The following is a 19,117-nucleotide window of genomic DNA, read 5'->3' on the forward strand; positions in this document are numbered from 1 at the left end:
CCACCAGGGTGTAACCATGTGGGCACCTAACCTCAGCTTGAAAACAGAAGTGTGAACATTAGGGCTTGGGCCACCTTGAAAAGACAATTTGATCAAGCTGTGGTGAGGAGAATAAACCACTTGTAAAGTAGCCTCTTCTTGGGCTGCTCCAAGGATGAACATTGCTGATAATGAAGTCTGGATGTCCCCTGACCTGTCTGTTGCTGCAATGCAGCCCCTCTATGCCCCGTGGGATGTCTGGGAGGTTGGGATTCCTTCCCCAGGCACCAGAGCCATGGAGACCCTCCCCAGATGCAAAAGGGGCATATGGTCTCCTTCTGCATTGTTGTGGCTCTTGTGCCTACACCACGCAGAGGGAGAAGTTAAAGAGTTCTCCCCTTTTAGTACATGTTTCCCCTGTGATTTATTAAGATCAGGTTGAATTTTAAGTTGCAGAAAAAATGTCCATCAGTAGTAACCACAATCACATTTTCTGCTGAAGTCTTCAGATGTGACCCAGAAACCTTATCAGAGAGCACTGGGCAGAGTGCCTGCTTAGCAAAACCCACTGCAGATACGTCCCAGTACTGCCATTTACAGGATGTCTGAGCTGTGCCTCAGCTATTTCAGATGACATGTATATATTTAATCCATGGCAGCATATTAGCAGATCAGACTTAGATTAATCAGGCTAAAGATAACTTTTGGACCTTTTCCACATCTAGGTCAGAGGAAAAGAAGGTAGATATTCATCTGTGCTACAACACTAGCTAGCACTGTGTAGCAGATGAAATTTTCAGGGATATCAGTCAAATAAATACTGTAATAAGACTAAGGGAAGCAAAGTGAAAGGAGTGTGTGTGTGTGCGTGCGTCTTTATGTGTGTGCACAAATGCAATACAAGATTTTAATTTCCAGAAACTCTCAATTTCCAGTGAAATTCTCTCTGCTATTATAGCAGCAAATATGCAAATTTCCTTTATGCTAAAATATCCTCCTTTGTTTCCTTAGTGCCATAAAACAAACCCTGCCCACTGATATTATTACAGAAAACTACAGATAGAATAACAGAGCAGCTGTTCAAGGAAACCTTGCTGCATGTCAGGAACAGGCTTCATGTTTTCAGCCTTGGTGATGCCTGGAATAAGTCAACCAATGCATGGGAATTAGTTCCTTTAAAAATAGATTAGGTCACATTTAGGATGTTTAATGTGAAATGTTACTGTGGGTATTAATGGAGCACTTCTTTTCTGCAAATTAAAAACTGAGCTAGTGTTAATAAATCAAAGGAAACATTAAAATGCTCTTTAGCCTCTGCCAGTTTCCTTTTGAAAAGGCCTTTGAAAGACTATTATACACACAGATTCTGATGAGAGGAAAATTCTAAATGTTCTTTAGCAAATTCTTCATTTTTGACCTCACTTACTGCACTTGCAGCACCAGAAGGGTCAGTGATGAAACTTCTCATTGTGGTAATTCAAGAAAAAAAAGTCACCGGGCTCCAAAGTGAGAACCAAATGTGCCATAACAGCAGACAGATAAGATGTAGGCTGAGACCCTGCCCATATTGAAATTTTCACCGTCAACCTGTAACAGCTTGTCTTACATTGAAGGCCAGCATAAAAGTTTCTCTTAGTTTTGACTTGAGCTGCTATAAGGAAAAATTGTCAAGAAAAAGTACTTTTTCTTTTTTTAGCTTTGCTTCTTTCATGGATTAGTGGAAAACTGTGATATTCTTCCAAGCAGAAAGTATGCTTTCAGAGCCCTTTCATATGTAATGTAATACACATGGAAGGGGAACCCAATTTTCCTGCAGCAGGCAACCATTTCAGCTCTTGTTTTTTAAGCTAATGACTCAGTAACAGCCCTGCTCTTCACCCCTCCTCTGAAGAGCATCTTTGGCAAACCCCTGTTAGTAGCCTCATTGATTATGTCCCTCATCTCTCCCAGAGGATAGAGTTCATTAGCTTATTACAGGAAAAATGTGCTCACTCTCCTTTTCTAAAGGTTAATTAGCTCATCACAGACATTTGTCCATGCTGTCCTCCTTGGTCTCCCCCAAATGCAGCCATACATGTGTCCCTTTGAACTCCAAGCCATGGCTAAGAGGAAAACTTTAACCACACATTGGCAGTTTCTTCACTGCCAGACTCTCATGCCTTTTCATAACATCTCTGTCTGACAATGCAGAGAGAGGAGGAGGTAGTGTCTCCAGTGTAAATTAAGTGATTAGTGCTCTCATTTTCTCACTGGAAAACCCTACCAAAGACTCTCTCTGGTTCCACATGCAACTATATGATTTCCTGTTTGGAGCATGGTGCCCAATCAGGTATTTTGCTGTAGAATTTGGATTTTTATAATGGGGTTGCACCCACCAGATGAGACAGAAGATATTCTGTAAATACATATTTTAGACTTGACTCATCTTTGATGAGTTCTCTCCCGTCCTGTTAGTCTGATCTGGGAGGCTGCTCTTGGCTGTTACTGGGCCATTTCCCACCCCTGGGAGTCCCCTTTCCTTGTTTTCCTTGGCTGGTCCTGCCCAGTGGACACTGTTGAGCACAGTAGGCTCCCACCTCAGTCCAGGCTTGCAGAGCAGCCCAAGAAGGTGTCTGTGTTGATCATCTTATGCCCACACCTCCCCACTGCCTGTGCCCTTGAGCTCCCTTTCTTCTTGCACCAGCCCTTGTGGCTCTCAGATCCCTCACTGCATTCTTCTGGGTCAGGGAAAAACAATGTCCTGGCTGCTGCTATGACACATCCTCACACAAGGTTTTTAGCACTGATGCAAATACCAGTAATGCACTGAATTTACTTCATGTTTCATATATTGGCATAGCTCTTTTCTCTTTTGTACTAAAGGGAAAACAGGGAAGGTATTAGGATATGAATATGTGATTTCCAAACATGTCCAGCCACGGGCCTGACCCTGTGATGTCAAGGGTAGCACTCTTCATCACCTGAGGGGAAACGGATTCATGCCAAAGCAACGGTAAGGTGGAAATCTGTTGAGTCCTTCAACTGCTCTGTCTGAAGCACTTTCACTAAGCACTGCTATGGAATATACTGCCTGTGTGCACTCTCAGGGATCTTGCTGTTTTTCCTGTGGAAAGAGGAGGGATGCTACCAGCTGCCATCTTCCTGGCATGGCACCCACTGTCCACCATCTTCACAACAGGAACCCACTCTGCTGGACATCAGATTCAAGCCTTGTGATAATCTGAAGGAGCTGGTTTTGAATCAGTTGTACAGCTGTTCAGATGACGAGAGAGGATATTATATAATTTGTCCCAGTAAAATCCCATTTTTAGCAGAAATAAAATGAGATCAGGATTCATTACTTTCTTCCTAATATTGCCTCAACAGCATTTCTCCATAGCAAAGATAATTATTTAGCATGTTTATTTCAGTGTGTGTATATCAGAGTCAGTTTTCCTAATTATTATCTGAGATGCTTATTTTGACTCAAGTTTCTATTCCTCCTGAGAGGAAGAGAGTTAATCCACTCTGAATTTCCCTCTCAGATTATTTCTAGTGCTTAGTGTTGGAAACCGATCCTTTATTAGGAACTGATCTAGAAGCTATTGAAGATTTTTTTTTTCCTTTTGCTTTCAGTAAGCACTGCACTGGATTTGGAAGTAAATTGGATGGATGAGCTTGTCTGGAACTGGTGAAGCTTCTCTTGTTCTGCAGCTAAGCCCTAAATGTGATGATACTTCACAATTGCCTTGCAAAATTAGGAAATGTATCTTCAAATGGCAAAAATATCTTCTTTTTATCTTCCTGTTAAACTAGAGAAGATTAATTTTTAATGTAAAATCTGTGAGGGGCATTTATGGACACAACATGTTCTTGCTTGGAGTATTTTCCCAAGCAGACTTTTCTCTACGCAGCCTTGATTTTGGTTTTCTAGTTTTCCAAAACATTGTAAGACACAAACTTCTATGCCAAAAACCATTAGAATAAATTACTTTCAAAGTCTGGCAGAAGAGAATTTTCCACAGATACTACAATATAGATAACGAACACAAATACATTAAATAAAATTATTTTCATACTACTTTGTGTAATACAAAGCTCATCTTTGTACAAAGATTTTGTTTCTTTGTTTATTGCGGCGTTCTAATTTTAAATGAATTAGAAATCTGTGCATATGCTTTTTACAACCACACATTAAATATATTTCTTCATTTATTTAGAAATACATTTCCAAATACAGAAGTGCCACTGTTGGACTGAGTTGGATTTTTGAATAAGTTTACAAAATGCAACTTCCAGGTGCAGATGCAGAATCCTGTTGCTGAGGCAGACACCAATTCAGCCCAATGAAAGCCCTTCCCAGGAAATGCCCATTACCGTAATCTCAATAATTTCAGTAACATCAGCTACAAAAGACTGTAAGTTGTGGCTGGTTTGGGCAGCAGCTCCTGTGTCACCAATGTCAGGCAGGTTTGCATAAAGATGAAGAGCTGTAGCAGTTCAGCCTGCAGTATACAAAAATCATTTTTCCATCAGCTCTTTCCTATTGCTTTCAACATCTCATGCTGGGAAAAAAAGGAATCAAAGCGAGAAAATCTCAATGTCTGTGGATGAGGTTCGCTCTTACTCCTCACCTCTGTAGCAAATGAAAAAATCTGACCCCAGAGTCATTGCATATCCTGGAGTTGTCCTCCAGCAGTTATGAATTGCTGATACCTGATATTGGATACTCCAAAAACCTCTATTGCTACACCACCTTTGATTCAGTACATCACAAGTGATGGCTCTGACACCTAAAGAAATATGGAGAGAAAAAAACCAGGAAAGAGTAACAAAGAGATCTCTCATTTCATATTGCAACTTTTTTTATTTTTCACTTTCCTCCTAATGTAATAAGGTTTGTTTTAAAGATCTCTTCTATCAATTAGGCTTTATCACAGCACCTGACAGCATCTATCTGGTGAAAAATGGCTAAACATTTCCTCTTGAATATTGAACCACTCAGGTCCAGCCTGCAACAACAGGATGCCAATGATCTGACTTGATGTTGCATCCTTTAAAGATGTGCTTAAAGTTTTTTAAGATTTCTTGTTAAATTAGAAGTCATCATAATTGTTTTATAGCTAAATGCAAGTAGTTTAAATGCCCTAGGGCTTAATTTTATTTTACCAGCTAGAATTGTAGCATGCAGGCTTTCCAATATGTGTGGAAGCTCTTCAGAATTAATCCCAGGTCTCTTTCCTTCCATCCTGCTGTGTCTCCTGTTTCACAAAGGCTATTTGTCTGGGAGTTATTTTCTAAGCCATTCTTTTTTCTCTTGCAGTGGTGTCTTGAAATGAAACTGCTTCACTATTTAATACTGCTGCTTCCTTGAGAGCAAGATGACCATTTTTTGAGTCTTTTTTCTCTGTTAATCCTATTGAGAATTTGTTTAGGAAAGTAGTGTCCTCCTGTAAGTCCTGCTATCCTTGTTATTTGATGTTTTATCTGCACGCAGTTTCTCAACCAGTTTCTGGTGCCAGCCATGTTCTTTGAGAGCAGGTTCTTTAATAGATGGTCAGTATCAAACCATCTCTATGTCAGAGGGTTCACAGGCCACTAGCCAGCCTGTGGCAACTCTTCTCTATCATGTGGCCATTCCTAATTGCCGTGCTTGCTGGACCTTGTCCATCTGCATGCATTTTTTGTTTCCAAAATTTAGTTAGGTAATTTCAATATTCATGACTAATTGATTAATTGCCATGTAGCCATAAATTCTGTCTTCAAAAGAGAGAGGGAGAGACCTATTCAAATTTTATGCACAGATTATTCTGATGACCGGACCAAAGTTTATACAGAAGGCAACAGCAGAGCAATCTTCCCATGGATACTGTCAGCAAACCTCAATTCTGATCAGCAAGACATTTTATTAAACTATTTAGCAAATGCTAATAGCCAAGCACTGCAAAGAGTGCAGTTGAATTCGTGGTGTGGATGCTGGAGGAACATGAGCTTCACCACAGAAAGGGACACAAAGGTATCCATCAGCTGAGAGTAGGTTTGCATTCCTACTGCAGTGGTCTGCAGTCATTTGGGGCAACTGTGAGCAGCAGGCTCTGACATTCATTAGCAACACATCTGGGCACTGAGGATTAACCTTAATCCTGGCATTACACCTTCATTAGAAGCAGAGTTTTTGGAACAAGGGGTTAGTAAAGTGAGCTCTGAATGTTTACTTACCAGTGAAGGCTCCTAACTTCCCACACAAACATGATTTACAGCTGGGTGTCCTCACCCTGCCACAGTTCATGGTGCTAGGATTGTGCTGGAGTTTTCCTCTACTATATTATCCATAATCAAATACTGTTCCACTTTAAAAATGAATAAAAGCAAATCTGATCCTATAAAAATTGGAAATATTATGATACTTGAATTTGTATCAGAAGCTTTTTTCAAAGCAGAATAGTTTGGACAGTTGTTTTGAGTTCTCACTGGTTCCCCTTCCTGGGGCGGTCACATCTGGATTCACGGTCTCAATGAGATACAGGTGATGTTGCCAGTTCCGTCAGAAGTGTAAGTAACAGAAGAGTCTACAGAGCTCAGGAGGGTATGGGAAGATAAAATGCATGACTGGCTTTTTGCCATTAATTTATTGTTCAGGAATCAGTGTTGTCATGATCTCTAGATTCCCTCCCCTCTCCTGGAGAGGAACAAAGCCTGGCAGTTACAGGGAGCCATGTGGAGAGAGATGGGAACACAGACACACAAATACAGGCTCAGACAGGCTGTGGAACCTGTATCCTCTCAGCAGAAGCTGGTCCAGGAGTGAAAGCAGAGTGAGAGGTGCTGAAGGTTCAGTATGTCTCAGTACCACATCTCATTAGGACAGTGGGAAATAAATGTCTGTACTGAGCGGCTACAGGGTGTGTATTTGAGCCTCACAAGGGAAGGGCAGAAAACTGAATGCAGTTTTTAATTTGCTTTTAAACTATTGGTCATTCCCATGACTACAAGAGGCACCTGGCATAGGCCAGCTCAGCATCTCCTTCAGCTCACCCAAGTGGTGAAGCTGTAAGAAAGTCAGAAGAAAGTTCAGGGTACCCTCAAGACAGGCACAGCACATGTGAGGCTGGGTTGTATTTCTTGCTGTGCAGGGATGCTGTGAGAGGGGAGCAGTGTCCCTCCTCCCCCAGGCCTGGCTCAGCACATACAAATGTTCTACAAATGCTCCCATCATATCCTAGCCACACTTCTGACACATTCTTTGACGTACTCCCAGGGGCTGCAATAGTCCCTTTGCTGCAGAATAGATAGCAAAAATTGGCGTGCTAAGTCAGGTCAGCAGAAGGCTGCTTGTCACCGTTTCTGCTGACAGAGAAGTGGAAAAGCTGGGGTCTGACATGGGCAGCCCTGCTGCTGCTGCTGCTGCAAATGAAGAAAAGAGTGAAGAAATGTTAGTACCACATTTAGCTTTATTGAAATTGAACAAATACCTTTTTTAAATAAACCCTTTTACAGCAAGTGTAAAATTTTAATGTTTTACTCATCTTATGTTACAGGTTGTCTTCTTCCATGTAAGCAAAAATACCATCTTTTTTTCTTCTTTTTTTTTTAATTTTTTAAAATTTTCTACTTTAAAACATGTAGCAAGGATTTGAATAACGCAGATCTGGCACCAAAAGGTAACAGGTTCTGAAAATCACAGTACAGTTTTAAAATTCTTAGGTTAATTAATGATATTTAAAATGATAGCCACTTTGAGTAAAGATATAAATTAGAGGTCTGTAAACAAGTTGTGTTTACCTATAGAGCTATTGACTGCAGCTACAATGAGAGCGGTAATAGAAACTCAATGCTAAACTGAGCTACACCTTTGAGGAAACAAGTTCTTACTAAGTAGTGTGGTACAGGGCAGCACAATAGGTAAAATACAGTTTGGCACCTCAAGTTGCATGTAAAATCAGCAGAAATAAAATGAAGTAAGTGCACTGTCTCCCAACAGAAATAAACCAGGCAGTTTCACTGGTTTTGGAGTGTCAACTATCAAATAAATCACACGACGCACAAGTTCAACCCCAAAATTACAATTCTAGTAAAGCAAGATAATATTAAAATGCACACCCACAAGGATAGTAAAGTATAAATCTTTTTTTTTTTCTTTTCTTTTTTCCCTCTCCCCTATCAGTAGAAATAATTTACAACCCACAAAAGGACTCCTTGGTGAAACCACTACCTACAGACATGGTCATGGAATGTAGCTCAGTAGACTTGTTTCAAATAGAAAGGCAACATTATCCTGAAAAGTTTTGGTCCTCTTATAACTCACTGTACTGTAGCCACCACAGTCTCTTGATAGATGCTTTAGGAGAATTGTTTGTTTTCTGATTCTCTATTGTTCTGAAAGGTAATATCTTGGTGATAAAGCTGGGCAAAATTTGGCCCCAATTATAGGTGTCTGATCAATGCTGAATCTGGAAGAATACACTAGGAGTACATAGGGGGAGCCTCTTGACTGGTCTCACAGCATATTTTGTCATGGAATCACTTTTCCTTCTACACTTCTTTTCCTCTTTGCTAATTTTTTCTCCAGTGTTCTGGGGGAGTGGGGAAGAAATCCTTAGTCCATATGACAACAGAAAGACATTTCACTGTTTATTTACATGTGGATCACTTTGGCTAAGAAGTCCTGGAGAACCAGAGTTGCCTATTTCTTGTGAATGTCCTCATGCCGTATAATTTTGTATGTAATCCAGTAAAAGATGTTGAAAATGAGGAAGGCGAGTGGGAACGCAGCACGGGATATTGTATCAATCCTTTTTGCACGGTCAACAAACTTCTTTTTGATGGACTCTGAATCCTTTGGTGGTACTGGGGGTGGGTTGGGTGGCGTAGCCTTGACTGCTGTGCCATCTTTGACTTGGAGGCAGTGGCCCATGCCATAGCCACTGAAATTGAATCGGCTGTCACGAGCAACTTCGTCTTCCTGGAGGATAAAGAAGACAAATAAGACACACAATCACCTGTCTATCGAGCATACCATATAGTTGAGCAGCTGAGGTGCACCCCTCCTAAGTACCTCAGCAGATCACCTGGTTAAGCAATGATACAAGGTTTGGGTTTTAATGACAAACAAGAAGTTAAAGCCCATGTAAAAACATGTGGAAATCAGGTGACTTCCAGTGTTTGTGAATCGGAGCTTTAATTTTTCTAGCTATGTCTAAATCAAGTGCCCTGAGCAGCAAGCTGTATCCCAGCCCCACAGGGAAGAGATTTGACTCCACAGGTTTATCATTGCTCTCCTTGAGCTTTCTGTGGGGAGGAAACACGGTCATGTTGGTAGTAGGGTGTCTGCTCCAGCCAGGCTGAATTGAATGACCCAGAGATCCAGGGACCCAAGTTCATGGCAATGTGTTTCCATCGTTCGACCTAGCAGCAGCCTTACAGCTCCATCTCAAACCTACAAACAAGGGTAGATCATGGTCCCTCCTTGCTCACAGGAGTGCTCTGACAATCTATACTTCAAAGTGCACTGGGCAGTTGGATTTAGTGGGAGCTGGGAGTCAGGTGCAGTAGCATGAGCTAATGTAGCAGCACCCTGCAGAAATCCATTCACTCTTGTCTGAGTGGGTGATATTTGTTTTCGGAGAGGTGAGTAACTACCATGGAACTTTATCACTATAATAACTGTGTGATGAAAGGCTTGTGACTATGCTGGTAAATTCTGCCTGAAGTTTCTCCTGTCTGACAGCACAGTAATACACAAGTTAACAGTCACTGGCAGCTCTCCATGAAGGATTCAAAACCAACAGACAAAGCAGCTCTATTCTTTTTCATTCCAGCAGGGATGAATTGTAAGTTCAGGAGCTTGTTCTAGTTAAAGACCTTTTCTTTGACTGACAGATGCTTCACTGTTGACAGAAAATGACCACTTCTTGGGTTGACAAGGAGCCCAATCCCTCATAGGAAATGCTCCCTTATATCTCTCACTAAACCACAGCCTTCTGAATTTAACAGAGCATCAAAAACTCCAAGAAAAAAGAGCATCACAGCAGCAAGTTATTGAATAATGAGTATATTGGCTGAACTTGGGGGTGGGAAGAGAGGATAATTTGCATCTATTCAGGAAGTAAATCACTGCTCCTTCACAGAAGAACCTCTTTCAATAGTTGCATTTTTCTTTCTCCCCAGCTTCACCATTGGAATTAAATATATCACCCAACTTGCTCTCCTTACCTTGGAGTTGACATGCAAAGGTGAATAACCAGTAGTGTGATTCAAGGCTACCAAATGAGAAATAGTCTCTCTGACTGCTTATGGCATTGAATGTTTATGGAAGGAGGGTAGGCCGTAAACAGTGCGTTGGAGACCCTGTCACTTCAGCCTGAAGGACTTTTCCACAGTGTATCCATAAACAGGTGGGACATTGTGTCATTGCAAGGCTGTTTGAGCACTTATCCAGGGCTTATAACCTTTTCATTTCAAAAGTTCACCATCAGTAGGACAAAGACGGATGGTCCTCTCCTTTTTCAATTTTAATTATTTGCAGTTTGCAGTACCTCTGAAAACTCTGCTTGTCCTAGTGATTATAAGTATGTAAAGTATTTTAAAGATGAACCCACTGAGGCCTAAGTTCTGGACAGCCTTATTAGGCAAGGCTTTTCTTGCATGACTTAATGACTTAATAACACTACCAAGTCCCCCAATAATACAGGGAGATGCCTTCCTCTCAGTGTTTTTCATTTTACTGAGTTTGAATGATAAAATGCATGCCCAGGATATGAGAGGTGATTAAAAAGGGTAACAGATTTTCAGCAGCTGTGTTGCCATATGTACTTCATTCATTTTTTAAAAATTTAATTTCTGTTGCTCCTGAGAGATCTGTGGTAAGAATAAAAAGTACTGAGCTCAACACAAGCTTGGAGAGTCCTGACTTCCACTGTGCCCTGGTGGGTCACAGCTTTGTCACATGGGGCTGAGCAATTCATCTTCAATGTCACAGCCTTCCTTTTGGGCTTACACTGTGGCAACTTGAGCGGGAAGCCACCTGAGATTAGGGACAGGGATGTTTAAATCAAATTCTTTTAGGTATTCAGCACCCAGATTTTAACTGTAAGAAGCCACTTATGTCCCAATGGGATCTAGAGCCCTGCTTTTCCCACCCAGACCATTGTCTGTGTCACTTCTTTCTCACAAAAGCCAGAGGGAAGCATGTCCAGTCCCTATGTTAGTTTTTTATTTAGGACTGCAGTAGATGTTATTTACCCTGGGTACAAGAGGTACAGCATTCATGAGGGGTATGAGTGATACATGCTCAGTTTCCCTTTCTGCTTCAGCAGATTTGAATCTCCTTCTCCCTGATAAATATCTGGAGAAGTTTGTTACTGTTTTCCCAACATGGAGCTGTTGGCTGGTTGCAAAAAAAATATGTGTTTATGTAGGGGGTTTTTAACCTGCATCAGAAAAACCTTTTTCAAAGACTAAATAATCGATTAAGAATATAGCATTGTGTTGCTATTTCAATTTGTTACTGTCTGATATTATGGATTTACACAAACACAGCACTAGAGACACCTATGCTGTAGCTGTTGGGATCATTTAAGTACCATCAGAAGCAAGGAAAGCCAGAGTCCTTACAGCCTGACCTCCAACCCTGGAGATACCACAGCTCCATAACCACCATGGGATTTTTAACAGTAAAATCCCCCAGCAGCTGAAGGGGCTTTGCAGTCTGGCATGTGCCTGCACTCTGAGCACAGCCAGGTCTCACAGGCAAGACCTGACCCCATCAGAGCTCTCCTACCTTACCAGACATCACCTGACCTCAGGGTGGTGAGATCTCTGCCCTTTCCAATGAAACTGGCTAATAGTGTTGAAAGTTAACAATGAAAGCCTGGACATATCAAGACCCACGTCTGTGCTAAGAGGATACTTTTCCCATGAGACTGCAGAAGTGGGGTTGTGTCCTTTTGACCCTTTGAGCCCCTAAACTGGTTCCACCCAAAATGAAGCAGAGAGGACAGAAAGGCTTCCTCCATGCTGCTGAGGGGAGCTAGGGAATCAGCCCATGTGCTGGAAGTTCATTGTCCATGCTGCTTGTGGGTTAGCTCACTCTGGGGTGGATGATACCAAAAAGCTCTATCCCAGACAAATCTGCTCCACTTGGTATTGATGCTACACACTGCCATCATGAGCCATGTGGTGATATCTGGCCTCAGGAACAATAAAATCCTCCATCTGATTTACTTTAGCATTATGGATGTAATTAAAAAAATCTGTCTCTAAACCACCATAATCTTATGACAAAACTACAATTTGACGTTTCAGGTAATCTTCCAACATCCTGTTACATATAAAGGACCTGGGGGAATAGTCACAGAGAAAGAAAAAAAATTTATACACTTTGATAAAGAAACTTTTTAAAATTACATTTCAAAATGTGAGATGAAGAACTGACCTCAAGTGCTTTCCCTCAAGTAGTGGATATGTCTTCCTTTAACCTAGAGGGTTGGTGAGCTACTGAGTGACTTACCTTGGTACCTTCTGGTGGGGTTGCAGAGTCACTCTTCATTTTCAAGGTCATATTCGGTTCATACCATCTGACATATCTACCATGGACACTCATCCATTGACAGTCTTCAACCTGTTCACTAGCTTAGTCACTGATAAAATAGTCCAAATGACTTTTTCAAACATCTCTATCATTATTTTAATCAGACCACCCTTAAAACTTATTAATTTTAACCTGGAGAGGATCTCACTTGCATAAATCCCAAAATATTTATGTGTTTACAGATTTTAAAACCAAAATCAAAGAGCAGCTGGAAGACAATGGACATCAACTGGAGTGGCAGAATCCACTGCCATTGAAGTCATTAACTTTATCCTTCTAAAGGGATGTGAAGTGTTACATAATATGGAGTCACAACTCCATCTGTCTTTGATTAAGGCATAGGGAAAAGGGTCATAAGCTAGTATGAGAAACAGAAAAGAAATAAATAGCAAGATGAAAGTGTTCTTTTGATAGTTTTCTTTCAGGTGTTCACACCCTGAGTATTTTAGAAGACTTATCCTTTGAAAGCTAATTATATTTCCTGAGATTTGAGCAAATGCTTTCTATAGATGCTTTTTCAACAACATACATTTATGTGTCTTGTCTACGATGTCATAATGAACAGGCTTAGGTATTGGCTTTAAACAATTTCCATCAAACAAGAATTACGTATTTTTCTCAAATTTAATTACCTTTTATGAATTTAGTGATTTTTTTGTGCTGTACGAAGTGATGGCATTAAAGTCTCTTGACTTAGCTTTACAGTAAGCAACATATAAATGGGGGTAGTACTTCTGAAATGGCTTTTTTCATCTTTCATTTTTGTAAAGCTTTTATTTCTACTTCATCAGGTCTGGAATGTATTTCATACTACTAGTTTCATACCAAAGCAATCAGAAATAGGGAAAACACTTCAGAAAATCTAACCCATTCAATGCCTTCCAAGCACAGCCTTCTGTACAATGCATTTTGAAGTGCTTTGTCTTCACCACTTTTAAATGCTTATTGCCAGCATTGACTCAGTTTTAACAATGACGAAAATGACAGAGAGGCTGGCTTCAAACAGTGTATTTAATTTACTCTCTCATGTGATTTATTCTTTTAATTTTGCTACTCTTTTTCCAACATATGGTGGAAAAACTATTTAAAAGACTATTTGGTTTAATTAAATTTCAAGGACATAGATGATTAATTTTAGGTATAGGATAGAGAACATCAGAGAAATTTTCCTTTTGGTATTCATAAGCACAAAGTTAGAAACCCAGAATCAATTCAGACTTGAATGCAAAATGGAATCATTAGGGAATGGACACCAAAATACCTTTGGAGATTTCATTCTTAAATCATCTTTATGACTTTGAGACACCTCCCATCTCTCAGTACTTTACAGAATTCACGGTGTGGTTTTGCAGACAGTCATGCTTACATGGTTTCAGTTCTCAGGAGTCATTGAGTATGTGGACAAAGATAGTTCAGCTGAGAAGCATATTTGGACTTTCAAATCCCCTTTGGTTCCTCACAGAAGCCTCTTACAAAATTCAATTCAATTCAATTCAATTGTAAGGAGATGAGAGGGAAGGTCTTTTCATAGACTAACTGTCTAAAAGGCAGTAATGGAGTTTAGGAGTAAAAGATCGATTCCATAACTGGGGGATTCGCTGGAGGGGATCTCTGAGAATCTGTGTGAGAACCCCTCAGAAGGAATTGAGTTATAAATAAGCTGGGACAGAGGTTGCCAAGGGAAGGTACACAGGTGAAACACAATATTCAAAGCAGACAAAGTTAAGCCAGGCTTTCCAGAAGGCTTCTAAAAGCTGAGTGACTAAGTAACAAAATGGCAGTAAATGAAATACAGGATTTATAAGTGCAAGGTAAAGCATTGCAGAAGACAACCCTAATTATACATAGAAGGTAGTGGGCTCAGAATGGTTTGGGGTTTTTTTCTCATGTGGGAGTTTGGGAAATTACCACATATATGATTCTGACAACATTAGCCTTCTGCTAAGCAGCAGACAGGCAAGGGGCAAACAAAACAGAAAATGCCATTCTGCCATTTCATCTACTCACAGTGCAATTAGTTTTTGGACACAAGAGGTATTTCTGGTCACTCAAACCTAGTGAAGACATAGCGGAAGTAGATAAAATACAGAGAAGAGCAGCAAGGATGATAAAAGCCTTTTTTTGCACAAGGAAGAAGAAAATTAATGAGATCCCCTCATCTTAGAAAAGCTGTGTTTGGAAGATGATATCATGGGATACTAACAAACTTCTCTGATTTCTTGCTGCCTGAAAAGCTCTGGATCCCAGCTCACCTATGCCAGATGTCATTCCCACTTCTCCTTAATCCAGACTTCAGAGGAGCGGAAGGCGATGTAAAATTGTCACCTTCTCACCTCAATCCTGCCCAAAGTATAGACCAAATACTTCCCAGGATTTTGTTTAAACATTGTTTTTCCTAAATATTCATCAAGACATTTAATCAAAAACACAAACAGTCTCTGACCAATCCTACTGCAAGATGACACTCCATCAGGACCCATGATTCTGCATGTGGCAGGGGCATTCACCCTGTTTCTGCCTCTCTTAACAGCAATTTTCCTGCTCACTGAGGTTTGCTTTTGGTCTCATTTGAACCCTCATGCCTTATGGAATCTAAGTAAAACAGACCTTGTATTATAAAAAGACATTTTAATTAATGGAAGAGGAATTGGTCATTGCTGTCTTTGGTGAGGGTTTCCAATGGACGAATTTAGATTTGCTTTGGAAATCTGTGTTTAGTAGTATGTCCTGTTTCCAATAAACAGCAGAAAAGTCTCTGAAGCATGAGTGATTTACTTACTCAGTCTGTAAGAACAGCAAGTGAACTGTTGCTAATGCAATAATGAAATAGTAGTTAATGCGGCTTCGCCCTTTTCAAGAAGGAATTGAACATTATCCAACTGAAAGAGTAACATAATTTAAACATGTTGTGAGCAAAAATGTTTTCCTGGCTTGAAATATCTTTAAGTAGAATCTAAATTTTTCAAGAATTAGTTTAATAATATGGGTTATACAGTCAGTAAGGGTGACTGGCTTCTTAAAAAAAAAAAAAATCCTTTTTCTTTAATAAAGAAAGGCTTTAATCTCTAAATTTTGCAAACACAATTAATAAAAACTTCTTATTCAATTTCAATTTTTATATATAATACAATTAATGTGTTAATTTTGGGGGAGGGAGAACCAGATGAACTACTGTTTTGCAAAGCATCATAAATGTTATGATAGAGAGTCATTCCTCCTAAAAAACCAGATTATTGATTCCTGACACAGTCTTGATTTCCTGGTTCCCCTTTATTTTAAATGAAAGTAATGCCTTAAAATACCCACATATGATGATCTGTGAGTCTTACAGGTATAATTTGACTGGATATTAAATTCTCTTGGGACAGTAAAGTCTGGAGATTTGACTGCTCTTGGGTAACTTCTGCCAGTCTCTCTCCAAAGAAAAAAAGAGGTTGGCCAGTATATCAGTGGGAATGGCACATTATTTTGTTCTACATCAGACAAATATATGTTAGTGACCTAGATTTGAAGGATAATCTGCTCTGACCAGAAATCTGTTGGATAAAGGGCAACTGACTTCTGCTCATTCTGTCTGCATGCAGGGCTGAGTAAAACGCAAAGCTGGCGTTTGAAATGTGACTGTTTCATCTAGAACATGAAATATCTGTTAATGGGCACATAAAACTAAACAATGTAAAGCAAGACTACATTTGTTAAATTTTTAGAAGATCAAAAACCTAAAACATCAATGGAAATGTACCTAAAATTCACTTGCTCCATTTTCTCCTGCTTTCTGCAAGATGTCTGTCTCAGGAGAGATGTGCAGACTCTCACCTGCCCCCTTGCAGCAGTCTTCAAGCCCAAGCCTCAGCCTTCAGTGCTCTCCCTCCCTGAAACCTGCTGCAGGGCCAACATCACAGGACAAGGGCACACAGTGTCCCCAGGTGTGTGACAGGTGTGGGGGAACTGCCACCACAACAGGTGGGGCACCCACGCTCAAATACCCCAGTCACAGACAGGAATATCTCAGCATCCTACTCCACAGGATTTTTCACATCAGGTTCTCTGGTCCTTTTCTCAAAGCAGATTTAAATACTTTGGGGACGATGATTTTTATCACACCTTTGTAAAATTTCTCAGTGGCCTCTGCCTTAACTGTAATTGTCCTAGGAGACTTTGCTAGACCATTCCTGTGCCGTGGCTGTGCCATTTCAGAGTACCTCATTAGCCAGTCAGTCAAAATTAAAAAAGAAAAAAAGGCCATACAGGGCCCATAAACAGCACCCATGATTGGAGTCATGCAGATTACCCTCTAGAACAGTATATTGCTGGGGATGCTTTATGGCTCAGGTTTTGATTGCCTCAGCTCCCCCACTTCTTGGGGCTGATCTGCAGCCCACGCTGCAGGCACCGTCCTCCCTGCCTGGGCCAGGGATGGGGATGAAGTGCTGGGACCTGTGGCATCTGCACTCCTTGCTGAGGTCTCCTGCTTGGTGCCAGGAAGGGGCAGAGGAAGGAGATGGGCAAAGGGAAGGAAGAGGAAAAGGCTTTTTGCCTCTCTGGTGGTGGATTCTCTCCTCCAAGCCATTTTCTACAACAAACACCCAGAACAAATCCCAGCAAATGCAGACAGAGTTTACCAGGGCTTTCTCAGACATTCATGCATTTAATTTATGCAAATACTGAACAAAATGAATTAAATATTGCAAATTACTTTAATAATTTAAATTCTGTAGCTAAAAATAGTCAAGAATATTTGAATAATCTTAAAGTGTTCACATGCAAATTTTATTAATTTGGGGGGGAAGGCTATGGGGGGTTTTTTGTTTGTTTCCTTGGTTTTGGGTTTGAGTGGTTTTTGTTCCTGAAGGGACAAGCCTTTCTTTTCCAGTTATCAGTTCTTAATACTAGGCTTCCAATAAATAACGTTTTGGGGTTGATTTTATTTTCTTATCTTCTATTACACAAGTTACACTTTCTGGCTTTCCACATAATTTAGTTCTTGTTGTTAGTCAAGATCTCAGTCTAGATTTCTCTAGCTATTCTTACATAGGTCCAAAGCATCATTGAGTTAAACAAAATATTTGCCTGCTATCTGCCCTTCAAACTTGTTCCCAAAATTAAATTTTGCATCTTAGAAACATCTTGACTACTTGAATGTATTAGAAATTTACTACACATATAGACTCCTGTATTTTCATTTTTATTTGCTTCTATGAGGATTGCTCTATAAAATTCTGATATTATTTATTCTCAGGAAAATGAACATTCATCATGAGGTAAAAATTGATGACACTCAATGCTATAGCAACTTGACAGTACAATCTCTACACAGAATTGTTGGGGTGTTTTTTTCTCATCTGATAAGTAATAAATCCACAACTTCTACAAGGTCATTGGAAGTATGCATATAGTGGAAATTAAATAATATTTCATTTAAAATGGGTTTGATAGGTTTTCTTTTGCTGTATTACACACACACACAGACACAGACACAAGAGTGTACACAGCCACACAGTCTGCATGCACCCATCCATGGAGATATTTGTACCTACATATAGATGTGGGCATCTACTTAATCTAGTCCTCTAATGTATTCCCTGAAGGCATTAGTTAGTGGCAAGTTCACCTAGTGAGAATGTTTTTATTCCATTTTAAGATTGGAAGCACTCTCCAGAGCATTTATTAATTATTAATTTTTAGTAACTTCTCAAAATGCTAACTTTTATGCTAGCTTTTCCCCCACAGTAGTTCTGAGGAGCAAGGATACAGAACACATGGGCAAGGGCCATTAAACCTTCCCTCTCTGTCCATAAACAGGCTCTTTGGTGGGGTGCTGGCATTCCTCCAGAAGGACCATCTGCCCAGGCCAGTAGCTAAGCAACAGATCTCCTGGTGATGGCCTTTTATTACTTGGCAACACTGATAAAAGAATAACCTGAAACAAGAGATTTAACTGTGTATGAGGAAAGTCAGTACTGAGAGGTACACACAGATGAAATGTGGAAGAATGGCTATAGCACTGGAAAGGGTATTCTTGGGACAAAATCTCAGATACTTATGTGAACTCAAGTTTTGTTCAAGAATATCAAGGAAAACAGGAGAAGAAATGCCCAATCAATTTATCTAAAAGAGCGCACAAGAATAACACAAAAATAAAAGGTTGCTATACCAGTCATCTTCCTGAGATGTTCATGTTGTATATTTCATCTTTTATGTCCTGGAGTAATTCTAAACCAGTGTTTGCAGTGCCAGAGCCCTGGAGAAGCCTGTCATTAGGTACATGGAAGAGGTCAGGACTCACCGTGACTGCCTACAACCTCCTGACCTTGAGGTTCCAGCTTTGAGAAGGGATGACACCAGAGGAAGGATTGTATTCAGAAAATATACCAATAAGCCAAGGAATGAAGCAAAGCAAGAGCCCCCTGAGAGAAAGGGAGACCTTGCAGCACAGGTTTCTTCTTCACTGAACATCCAAGAGCATCATGAGCACCAGGCAGGAGCATTCTGCCCAGACCAGACAAGATGAGGTGTTTGGTGACAACTAAGTACTGCACAGTAGGATATCACACACACTGTGCAGTTACA

At 40.3% G+C, this 19,117-nt stretch overlaps 1 protein-coding gene across 7 annotated transcripts in view; it reads right to left on the bottom strand.

Annotated features, from left to right (window-relative positions):
- Positions 1 to 7,389: 7,389 nt before the first annotated feature.
- GLRA2 (glycine receptor alpha 2) overlaps positions 7,390 to 19,117 on the bottom strand; it is a 123,288-nt gene continuing 111,560 nt past the window's right edge. For 6 of the 7 annotated variants that reach the window (XM_042037604.1, XM_042037573.1, XM_042037596.1 and 3 more), the window contains one exon: positions 7,390 to 8,920. In XM_042037604.1, coding sequence (XP_041893538.1) covers positions 8,642 to 8,920 — 279 coding nt within the window. In that variant the 3' untranslated portion in view covers positions 7,390 to 8,641. Of the gene's footprint in view, positions 18,468 to 19,117 lie in introns of all 7 variants that reach the window. The other variant, XM_042037612.1, reaches the window with a different exon arrangement.

This window comes from Corvus kubaryi, unplaced genomic scaffold, assembly GCF_017639235.1.
Source record: "Corvus kubaryi isolate FWS band 111438036 unplaced genomic scaffold, C.kubaryi_AGA036_p1.0 133, whole genome shotgun sequence".
NCBI lineage: Eukaryota > Metazoa > Chordata > Aves > Passeriformes > Corvidae > Corvus > Corvus kubaryi.